We start from the raw sequence: 12,409 nt of genomic DNA, 5'->3' as shown, positions 1-12,409 counted from the left end.
AGAATCTGAAAGTAAAGAAGATTACTCATACCATACCATAACAAAACAACCCGAAAGTTCTCCAGCAAGGCAGCCAATGAGACATGGCAGGTAGAGTCTTTAGTCCCAACTATCCAATAAGGTGGGAAGATCAAAGCATAAAGATTAAGAGATTTGCTCATAAACATACATGACTTATTCCTATTGCCCAGACAGAGCTGCAACTCAGGATTTCCGAGAGACCAGCCTGCATTCAAACCTTAGAACAGCAGCAACCACTCTGAAGCAGCAGGATTTGCAGTCATATATCTGTACATCACTTTCATGAATGCATATTCAATTTGAATAGCTGTTAAAATAAGGTTTCAGTAGACCTGGACACATGGAAGGAATTAAATAAGCTTTCCAGTTCAGGCTTGCTCAGTTTATTGCTGCCCACCACATTTCCTCCCCCTCGCATCCTTGCCCACCTCCTCCCATGAGCTGCTACCGAATCAAACTCAGTTCATGATCTGGTCTTCCCCTGAGTACCAATTACCTTTAGTTTGTGCTGCTTTTGTCCATAGAATATAATCTTTTCCTTGGCTTTCAAGTGTCAAGGTGATCCCAGTGGAGCAGCAGACTGGTGTCAGGGCAAGCAGTTTTGCAGCAGATACAGAGTAACAGTCTCTCTCTTTCACAGCCCACCGCTGGCTCAACATCATGTGGTTACATGGGATCAGATACCTGAAAGAGCAGTGTCTAGCATTACTTCTTTGTCCTTTCACCTTAGAGAAAGCAACCAGATACAAAATTCCCTTCCCACCTTCCTGCCGTCTCCAAATTAAAACAAAGAGTAACAACAACCTTGACAGCGATCCATATTCTAAACCTCTCAAGGGCACGAAACCCTGACTCTTTATATTGTGAAGCTACGGTTTGATTGAGGAACTGTCAAGATGAGGAGAGGTAGGAGGTCAGTTGCATCGGAACGGGGAAGTGAACAATCCTTCACAGGTCAGAGCACACTTGCTGTAAGAAGGGATGGAGGAAGTGTGGGATGGGCAGATGTCAACAGCCAGCAGGGTGGTTTGGTCCCACCATGAATGAGTTCTGTCTCAGAATTCTTAATTTATTTGTTTTCCTGGGAAATCCAGAGAGAACAAGTTTGCGTGTACCAGGCAAGCAGCTAGCAAAAAGGAGGGAACGGTCAGTCATCAAGGTGCTCTACTGCACTAAAGACCGAGCTCTCAGGCAGAAGAGGGAATAAGCTATGGGGAATACAAGGAATAGAGGAAGCACAGCCTTCTTGAGAGCAACATTTTACAAGCACTTTATTAAGAGCCTCTGTGTTAACTGGACTGATGTTTTGCCATTTAAAATGCAAACAAATTCTAAAGGATTCCCTAAATAAACAAAAAGGAGATTAAATACAGCACCGCTGTTAGAGTGGCAACATACTTGAGTTCACAGAGGTCCTAACATCATTCCCACGCACAACGGCCAGAGCTATAGGGAATTTCACCTCAATGCCTGTGGGTGGAGTGGCAGACAGTATCTGAAATGTTCGTGTGATCTACGGTGCTAAAAGCCCAATTTAGTTGCACCAATATTTTCAGATAAGCAATCAATTCTCATCTAATACACACACCGAAATTATAAGTGAGTATTCTGAAGCAATGCATAGAAACCATCAGTTAAAAGCAAAAATAATCAATGCATTCAGTACATCCCATAACAATCTACCTACAACAGTTCCAGAATCTGCAGTAGTCTCAGTGAGAGAGGAATCAAAGAGGTAGAAAACAACAAGAAAGAAGGAGGAAGCTGCAAACAAGTATATAGCTCTGTATCAATATAATACACTAGAGAAAACATACAGGAGAGAAGAATTATACATTTAGAAGCAGGGAATAAGCAGTTTGGAGGTGATAAATAAATTCTTAGCTTCTCTTCTCTCACTTTTATAGAAATAAATCACAAGAAAAATCTCTTGCTCCTGAAGATCACAGGAGGTAAATCACACTTCTTCAGGTCTGGTAGACTTTTGTCAGGATCATAAATATTCTTATCTCTGTAGTTGCTTTGATTTCTGCTCTCTTGGGGTGCTCTCACCCAGCTCTGCATCCATAGGCAGAGTCTGTATGTCCCAGAATTAGGATGAAGAGTGGAAAAAGGAGTTTGGGCTTTACCTTAAAACTAGCTGTAACATCACATCTTCACAATGCAAGCCAATGAGTGTTCTGAACAATGCCAAGGAGACGACACAGAGCTGGAAAATGATAAATGATGTCAGTTTTTCCTCTGGAAATTGTACCTTTCTGATCTTCCCTGCATACTACATTACAAAATGGCTCTGCCAGAACATCATGCTTTATAAGGCACTGTTAGCATGATATTTCATTTTGTCAACCCCTCTAGAGGATTTTGTTTTTAAAGTTGTCTAGAGCTATACACATAACATGTTACATTTTAACAAAATACAATCCAGAATTTTCCTTCAAATAAGCTATTAAAAAAAAAAAAAGGGCAGTAATTTGCCAGTCTAGTATTATTCAAATTTATTAATTTAATTTAACTCAGCATGAAGTGAACCCTGTAACTTCCAAGATAGTGTGTTAGTTTTTAATTCTGATGTAGAAATTGAACCAACTCAAGGTCTTTTTTGGAAAAAAAGTTATAAACCACGTCAAGTTTCTGCTGCTTAAATATAAGGAATGATTAGTGTTCTGCACATTAAGAAGCTGAATGCTTCTACACACTTAGCTTAACGTACTGATATAGATCAGGACAAAACAAGCCATGTTTATGAGAATCTACTCCATATGGAATGTTCATAACCCCTTCACTACAGGTCACTTGAATCTCTGGGAACCACAGCAAAGTGCAAAGATCCTTCCTGTGAGACCAGGAAAAAGGAAAGAAAAATAGGATTCCTCAGTGGAATTGCATGCTTGCCTTTTTGGCAAAGGTCTGATCAAATATACCCATAACCAGGTATTTCAGTAGTAACACTCAGCAGATACAAAAATCACACCCATTCTGTGATAGGCATCCCACTTTCACACTGGCTTTAGGATAGACTAGAACCATGGACTTCTACAGGCTTTTTTTGGTCACTAATTACATGTACAACACTTTCAAAGCTATCATACAGTACATTTCTACCTGCCAGATGCTTGCTAGACCACAGAGTTACATCCAAAATGGTAGAAGCATAAGCTGTAAGCTTTCATGGGTTTTCATGGACCACAACACCACCATCTCCCTGCCTTTTAATGCATATTTCCTCAGACACATTCTCCTGCACTGCTCTCTCCTAGAAACAGTATCTCACAGCTGACTTAGACTCCAGGACCAGGCTGACTCTGGTGAGAATTAGCTTAGGTTGACCCTCTGCTAGAGTTTCAAGTTGGTGTTTAAATCTTGCCTCTTCCTATATGAATTATGTAAACTCAAGTAATTAATATATGAATTAATTGCACCTTTCAGTAGCTAACAAAAGAAGCAGATTAGGACAAAATAAGGAAAAAGCTACAGATATTTCTCTACCTCATTTTTTCAGTCACTGAACATCCTTTGTAATTCATTCAGGATTAAATCCAGCATCCAGCCTGGACATGGCTTCTCCTCCACACTCTGGAATTTCCTCCTCTTCTCTGCAGTCACTTCCCTTACTCGCACTGTTAAAACGCTCTACTCCAGCTCTGCCGCAGCGCATTGCTATGTTCCTCTCTCCAGCCCATGCTTTCTCAAAAATGCCAACTTAAAAACTCTTTGTTTCACCATTTTCAGTTCTTTCTTTCAGATAAGTAACTCAGCTCCCCGACAATATGGCTGGCTGCCCATGGTGACCAAGACCAGACAAATATGTGTATTTCTTGAAAAATATATGTACATACACGTATTTTCCCTTACTTGGTAGCTGTACCTGTGGAACAGTTAAACAGCAAAGTTTAAATGAACCTCACTTGAGAGCCTCTGAAAAGCAGAAGTTTCTTTGATTGCCTTCCCTAGTTTGGTCATTGAACTAACCCTCAGAGAAGAACAAAAGAAAAGGAAAAAGCAGAGAGAAGGGAACCAGAAAATGCCCATGAGCTGGCTTGCAGTGAAGCAAAGCGGAGCTCAAACTTGTTGCCCTGCCACCACGGTCCGCTGCTTGTACTAGAAGCCAACAGGAAGGTGCTAGTCAGTCCAAGACCTCGTGTCTACAGAAATACATGGAGAAAGTAAAAGGGCAAGAGAAGAAGAAATAACCAGAACTGGAGTTCTTCATAGGAATAGGAGTTGAAGAGCTTCACAACAAGCTTTTGGAAGGAGCCAGATCCTTGCATGTAAGATATGTTTTAGCTAGGGGACAGAGGGAAATTCTCCTTTCCTCTGTGAAATTTACTAAGAAGCAAGTCCAACTTTTCTTCATACTGTGAAAGTTCAAAAAAAAAACCACCCAAAACACCTGCTACTGCTTTAAATTTTCCTGTATTTAGGAAGTTTCATTTTATAGGGAAATATTTCTTACTTGTCTTTGCAACCATACTGCAAATCAGGAATCATCTGAACAAGTAAAGCTTATTTTTGTATTTTGTATTTGTAAAAAGAAAAGATTTAATATATGCTCAGGAGACAAAGAGGATAGTATTTTTGCAAGTCCTTTTGGCCACCTGTCTGAACATAAGTTTAACCCTGTGAATTATGAATAAGTATTTTCATCAATAATAATGTATGCAGCTTTTGTGCTACAGAAGCACAGAAGACTGCAGTTCTAGCTTTTGCACTTGGCCGAGCTATACTGCAGAAGACTCATTTAGCATCACAGAACCATTTTGGCTGAGATCCTGAGTTGCTCAGGGCTGCAGAATTCTTTACAATTCCCATCTCGTTTGCCTATGGAACAGTAATTAATGATTAGCAGAGACAACAGCATTTGCATTTTTGTCGACAGAAGCTGTTTCAGTTTTCAGAGTTAATCCATCTTAGAGATGCAGTAACAGCAGCATATATCCATATTTGCATGCACTCGCATTTCAAAACAGATTTCAGATGAAGCTACTGTCCCTAATACACAAATTTAATGCACCTGCCAGTCTTCCGGCTTCTCTTGTACCTGCACTAGAACAATATTCTTTATTTCATCCATGGTGCTGTGGCTCACACAAGATTCAGCCAAGACTGCCAGTCAAACAAAGCTCAGAAGGGTAGTCCAGCACAACAAGTAGTCATTTTCTCTGCCAGAAGATCCAAGTGTTAGCGTGTTAGCAAAGGTTACTCTGCTGTCTCTGTCAGCTACCTCTCTACAGCCACTGTGGGGCATTGTGCCTAGGCTGAGAAGGGCTCACTGCAAATTTGAGATAAACCTTACTCCGCAGGGGCGTGAAGGCAAAGAACAGGAAGCAGCAATCCAATCACTTCAGCAAGAAGGCGCCTTCTTTTAATCAAAGAATAAAGCAGGCAACATCACAGTTAAGCAAACATGCTACAATAATACAGACTTCATTCTTGAGCAATATATTGGCAACACTGCAATTCACAACTGGGATCAATTTGGAGACATCCTTATGGGGCTCCCATCACCTCCACAAGGACTATCTGAAAATGCTTGTTGCTTGGCCAAACTCCAAAGATCAAAAATGCTCCTCACCACAAGTATATTTATAAGTCCCAGGGTGAGTTATCTATGGCAGCACTAATTCAGCAGTACCCAGGATAAAAATGCTGCCAAATTTACCTTTAATCTTCTAACAGAATCCAGACTTCCAGAAGCCCTCTTCTCCCTCTATCTCATTTCCTGTATGTGTGAAACCACCTCACATATTTATCAACTTAGTACAGTCGTAGCTAAATGTCATCACACACACACAAAATTGAGGGGGTGGTGAAATCACACACTGGGCGCGGGGGCAAAAAATTCCAAGTTAAACAGATACCCACTGAATAAATGGAATCTCCTGTTTAAATATTTAACCTACACCCATGTCGAGTACCTGAACTTACTTCCTTCTTGTCTTACCCGGAACGGTGTGTTGATTCGGCTAGTGAGCGTATCTAGGATATGCACATTCTCATGTCGGTGCAGCAAAATAAAACGGAGGAAAATCTTGAGGAGGGCTGGCTCTGAAACACTACGCAAAAAGAGATCCAGATACGCAGTAGTAGTCATCACTTCTTCCACAGTCACCTACAAGCAAAAATAATGTAAATGCAATCACACTGCACACACAAAATATCCCTCCATCCTTCGCAACTGTATAGCTGGTAAACACTCTAAGGTCTTCTTACATAATACTGCCCCAAAAACACTGAGGTCTTTGCTCTTAAATTTGAAAAAAGCATGCTTCTGAGTGACTCGCAGGCATTTTGAACCCATTTCTTCTCTGTCTTTCTTCCCCATGAAAAAAAAACCCTCCTCCAAACAGACACCCCAAATCTCACACATACTGGAATACAAAGTGCCAACTCAAGTTAGAAGCTCCCCACCACCGTTCTGCCCATGCCAGCTCTTCTGCATCACACTTCTGTCATCCTTCAGAAGCATTTTCAGATGTTCTGAATACCTCCATCTACCACTTTATTAGAAAGAAATGACAGAGCACAATCAAAGCACAGTACAAATTACACTTGGTTATAGAGCTTTAACGCAAAAATCCCCATAGCTATCCAGAATTTTGCCACAATTTTCCTTCTTTTTATTTTCCCACAGCAGAATTCCTCATCTCACTCAATTTTTAAAAGAAGTATGTATATCCATACATACACACACCAACCAAACCCCCAAATCTTTGCTACTATTTGTATATCAAAACACAATTTAAACATCCGTGCGATATTTGCATACCATAACCCACACTGCTCTGCTTATGGCAATCCTTTGGAGCTTATCTATTCACAGTATGCACTGGCAAAGCACAGAAAATTCCAAAGACCACCTCTGCACCCTGCACTGCTGTTGCAAAGTCAGCTTTTTAAAAATAGTTACCCAGGAACCTAATAAGCTTAAGTGCACAAAGATAAACCCTTAAATACAAGAATCTGCCTGTATGAAAGGAAGTATTAAACATCTTTTGTTTACCAAACTTAGCTGGATAAATGAAAAGACTGATTTTATTTAAAAAAAAAAGAATCAAAGCTGTCACTTAGGAGCTAAGAGGATTTAGAAAATACTCAGAAGGGCAGCATTTACGTAACATGCTGTAAATATTAAAATCCCTGTTCCATTATGCTGCATGTTAGCCACGTACACAGTAATGTCATGCTGCAAACATTCTCTTTAAAGCATTTAAGATCACAAGCTGCTTCTGGCTGGTTACACAGAACATAGGAATGCTGTATGCAGCCTGCAGACCTTATGGAGAGGAGGCACCAATGAGGAGAGCACAGAGGAGCTCTAAAGTTAAGGTCATTGATTCACTCTCGTTCTGAGGCTTTATTCTAATACTCAGCTACACCCTCCTTAATACAAACAGTGGGCTACTAGCTCATTTTGGCACCGGAGGCAAAGCACCAGTGAAGTAGCAGCAGTCGAATTTTTCACCAGGATGGGAATTAAGTTCAGCTTCTTGGTTTACTGCAGTACAGTTGGTCAAAATCAAGCATTAAACATAACAGTGAAAGGAAAGGAATGATGCCCACTTTTACAGGATCTGTGAACTCTGCAAGGCTAAGTAAGCAACAGCTAGACATACTTTCTAGATCTGAAGTTGTATGTTCAGTCCTACCAAAACCAGAAATGAGAATATAGTTCTTTGACAAAAGAATATCTATTAACATATGCTCCAACTCAGAATATGGTTTATGAATTCATTCCTCCTTCCCCCACAAGTGTCAAGTGAAAAAACAACAAAGTTACTAGGTTAAGCACCCCAAAGTTACAAATTGCCAGAATTAGCACTGTGGCTACAGCCTTAACTCAAATTATGTATTACTGTACATATGATAAAGAAAAAAATATGCTAATGCACAGACGCACGCTTTTCTATAGGACTACTGCCACATTTCAACCACCAAAAAACCCACTCAGGGAACAAACCAGGGTTGTAAAACAAAGGAAATTGTTCCCAGTTGGAGCCAAGATTCTTTTGTCCTTTTGCAACAGTCAAAAGGTGTGGGGACTTGTGGGGTAAAAAAGAATGGCTTTCTCATGAAAGCTGTTGACTGTTGCCCTGAGAAGTGGCTTTTTGGGTTTGTTTTGTTTTGTTTTTTTCTAGCAACAAACTGTAAAAAGCAAAGCCCAAGAAATCCATCATGTGACATCATTATGATAGCATACAGTTCACTGAAAAGTTTAAACCCTCTGCCAAGGAAAGGCCAGACAGAAGTAATATATCATCATGTCTCAGTGTCACTTCTCCTTCATCCTTTATGGGGAAAAAGCAGCATGTTCTTGGCCCCTGGGTTTCACAGATGTTCGCTGACAGCAGAGGAATGGGCTATGTATATGTATAAAATACTGAAGCTACAAATGAAAGGAAGAAAAGCCAGTAGATTCACAAGGGCAGTGACCTTTTTCTGAAACGGATGCTCTTTGGACAACTCACGCTACATTTGCATCATATTCTTTTCAGAGTGCGTATCATGAATGAAACAAAGAGCAGAAGAAAGCCACCTAGAGACTACTTTAGAAAAGAAATGTTCCATTCTGAGAGCACCTTCAGGGCTCCTAACGGCTTGGGAACTAGACAAAAAAAGAAACCATGTTTACCATCGCCAACACTTCACTGATACCACTAAACTGAGCTAGAAAGACCAACCAATGATTAATGAAGCCCGAACAGTTCACAGAGGAGTTACTTATAACCTTGTTAAATCTTAATTGTTTGAATCGAAGTTTTCTGTGCAGGGCGCCACATTACACTTAATTTCTAGTTCTTCTTGGGAAAGAAGTGGCTGAATCTGCTTAACCATTTTCTGACAAAGAGGGAAGAAAACTAACTTTTGTCAAGACTTAAATGGATTTCTAAGCATCTTTTTTCATTTTTCAACAAAACCACACTGCCTTATCCACAACACTCCTTCAAACTTTCACAATAAATGAAGCTAGGATCTATTTCGCAGGTCACTGTGCAACACTCAAAAAGCAGGCAAGTTAACGCTGTACAAGCTATTTTAATGCTATTGTGGTCTAGAAATTACAGTGCGCTCTCAGTGCGTCTTTGTGCACAACTTGTCCTTACAAGCCAGCACAGAGACCATCCTTCTGTTTCCTCACAAAAGGGAATCAAACAAAAATACTGCTTTTTGGCATTTAAAATGAAAGCCACGTATGCAGCTTAGGAAAAAGATCAATTAACCTGGCAAGCAGACATCTGTGCCTTTACAATTATATCTTATTTTACCACCTTGTGTTCTGGGTTTGCTTCTCCTTTTACCGTATCTGCTAGTAAGGGTAACTTCTGAAGACTTGAGGCACCTAGAGAAGTATTCAAAAAGGCTAATTTTAGCTCCATGAGGCTAATTTTCCTTTTACTCAACGGGAAACATTAGCCTGCTCTAAATGAGCCTCTGGAGAGCTCACTTTTTTTGCAATTAACTAGAGAAGGACGTTGGAGAAATCAGTTACACTAGGCAAAATCCAGCCTTAGCAAAACCCCTTTTAACTCTGTAAACCTATTCTACAGATTACATTATACATAATACATCGAGTGTTGAAAGTGAGGCTCATTCAATTTGTGCACTTATTATGGAAGATCTCTGTTTTCTAAGATAACAAAGCTACGATATTAAGCTTCATTCAGACTACCTGCTGGTTGTCTCTCCTTAAACTAATGTCTCCTGAGACAGATTTAGGGAAAGTAGGGAAATCCTTTCTAATAAATTCAAATCAGTAAACAACAAATTTCTAATAAATCCAAATTAGGTAAACAACAAAAGAGCAAACATTCCCAGAGAACAAAACATTTACTAACAATGTCAAGCATGTCCACTATAGTCAGATCCTGAGGCAGTTTACAAAAACTTCATGTCATTATAAAAATTGATTACACTAAAATTTGTCCAAGTAAGCTTTTAGCTAGCCCTCAGAATTGAATATCTTTGAAAGGATGATAAAAAACAAGCCAAAATCTCCACACATCCACAAATCTGATGTTTAATCTGAAAATTCTTCACCTCTGATAATTCAAGTATCAAGAAAAATACCATTAAAAGGAAGATGAGTAAAATTAAGACATGGTAGTTTTCTAGAAAAGCCCTTTGTTAAGTAAGTAAATGTTAAGCTATGTTTTTGATAAAGATATTTCAGCAACATTAAAATCCACCACTGCCACAAAAAGCTGAAATAAAAACCCACCAGCAGCATCTCTTGCATTAGGTCCCTTCTACTAATGCTAAAGACCAGGGATAATCTCTGGTCCTAAGATAAAATTGTAGGACTGAAAATGGAAAACAAGAAAAATCCATATTCTTTGCATTAATCAGACCAGTATTCTACAATTTCTAATTTCATTATCCACAGTGGGAACAATTAAAAGTTGTTGGAATTGTTTTTTCAATAGACATATAAACTTAAAGTGTCTGTCCAAAGATACCATTTAAAAACTTCATCCACATGTTTTTCTATATAATAATCGGTTGTCACAGACATTTTTTAAGATGTAATCTCCTGCAAGAGGGACTACCTGAGAATCTTCATAGCCAGACGGATACTTGATTAGAGATTACTGAAAACAGAAAGCCGCTTTTAGCCTTGTAATACCCTTCTCTAATTATGTAATAATTTTTCGCAAATCTTTTCTTGCCTCCTCTGATGACTGATTAGATGGTGAGGCTGAACACTGTAAAGAGATCCAGCTTTTACAAGTCACTGTGCCAAGTAATAGCAAAGAGCCAGAAATTACTGTCGTTGTGAGTTCAGTTTAATATATTACACTCACTATGTTAGACCAATTGCACTGATTCTTTATTACTGGCTATTTTCCCTTGGGAGCCACACAATATATTTTCTAATTTACAGCTTCATGCCCTCTTACAGGAATATGGCTATCATGATTCCTCCCTTCCCTTTACATTTCCCTTCCTTACAAGGATTTCATATTGCCTACGAAGAGACCATGAACGTCCTTATTAGAGCTTATCTTCTAGATCCACGAGCAGTTTAAACCTGAATAAGCCCACCTCACTGACAAAAAAAAAACCCCAAAGTTTGCGTTCTCTTCTCCTTTCTCTTCATTTTCAGCTTCTTGCCCACTGCTTATACTGGCAGAAGGGTTCGTGGTTCAATTCACTGCACAGTGAATTGTCTTAGGGAACCGATTCAGGTTAAAACTACCCAGGAAGTAAAGGTGAGTTTTAACCTCGGTCAGTCTCCCATAACAGAACAGTTGTCCTGGCAAAAGACGAGGACGACATGCGGGATCGGGGACAGAGGAAGTCTGCACACTGGGGGAACCAGAAAACCAGAACTGCTTCAATTTGCCTCAGCTTATGTTTATAAACTGCTTCAGTTTATACCAGGTCAAAATTCAACTCAACTGCAGTGTTTGATGTAAAAAGTGAAAGGCACCTTTAACATACATCCACTCCATAGCCAGTAAAATTAAGTCTCGTAGCTATTGATGGGCTTCTCCAAAGCGGAAGACTATTCAAAGTTTTCCAGTAACACTTGCTTTACACCTAGTACAGCAGCTGTCCAAACGCTTTTCCGTAAGGTGAAAGATGGTATTCTTTCTAAATAGGAACCGACAGTGTTGTAGGATATTTATAAAGATGCTCCTTCTAATCTGTGGGGTCTAATTTACAGGTCATTTCCCCCTATCTGTGCTGTGTAATCATCAAGCAAGCATTATTGAATTATCACAGTAGCATACCATGTTAGAGGTTTCCGTTTAGATGGGTTAGTGCGCAATATAACTGAGGTCCATTTGACAGAGCTTATTTGACAGGACCATGCCAGCGCTTCCACGGAGCGGTTCTGTTCACTTGGCCAACAGCAATATTTTACACTAAAGAGCTGGTACAATTTTCCATTATTCAGATTAAAACAAGCCTTCCAAGCAGAAGAATAATTATATCATAGTTAGCAATTAAATGGCATGTAGTATAGCAGTAAATGCTAAGACATTAAAAATTTGCTTTTATCATATAATTTGTCGAATTTTTAGCATTATCTTCAATAAATTGAAATAACACAAATTACATAAACATTCAAGATGGTCTGAATAGCTATCTTTGTCACCCAAATTGTCTGAATGCCAAATTAAAATTAAATTTTAATTTAATTTAACACTTACAGGAAAGAGACGTATATAACCAATATGAGCTGTATCAAACGTAGCATAATATTTATATATACCACAGTGTGGCTCCTAATTATCTGGTTTTGACTGCAAAATATATACATATTCAAGACCTTCTGAAAAGGATTTCATTGATCAGATTTCTACAAAAGTACTGCAACTACCTAAATCGGTAAGGCAAATAAGAACTTTTTACTACCAAATATATGAAGACTAAAAAAAGT

General features: G+C 39.2%; 1 protein-coding gene across 1 annotated transcript in view; it reads right to left on the bottom strand.

Moving 5' to 3' along the window:
- The window catches only part of FAM160A1 (family with sequence similarity 160, member A1), a 37,734-nt gene that overhangs the window by 9,664 nt on the left and 15,661 nt on the right, over positions 1 to 12,409 (bottom strand). Inside the window, exons 5-8 of the mRNA XM_009893680.1 lie at positions 5,966 to 6,133; positions 2,151 to 2,230; positions 518 to 705; positions 447 to 462 (exon numbers count right to left, since the gene is read on the bottom strand). Coding sequence (XP_009891982.1) covers positions 447 to 462; positions 518 to 705; positions 2,151 to 2,230; positions 5,966 to 6,133 — 452 coding nt within the window. The remainder of the gene's footprint in view (positions 1 to 446; positions 463 to 517; positions 706 to 2,150; positions 2,231 to 5,965; positions 6,134 to 12,409) is intronic.

Source organism: Charadrius vociferus, unplaced genomic scaffold, assembly GCF_000708025.1.
Source record: "Charadrius vociferus isolate BGI_N301 unplaced genomic scaffold, ASM70802v2 scaffold59, whole genome shotgun sequence".
NCBI lineage: Eukaryota > Metazoa > Chordata > Aves > Charadriiformes > Charadriidae > Charadrius > Charadrius vociferus.
The sequence above is the reverse complement of the archived record's forward strand: the minus strand, read 5'-3'. Positions and strand labels throughout refer to the sequence as shown.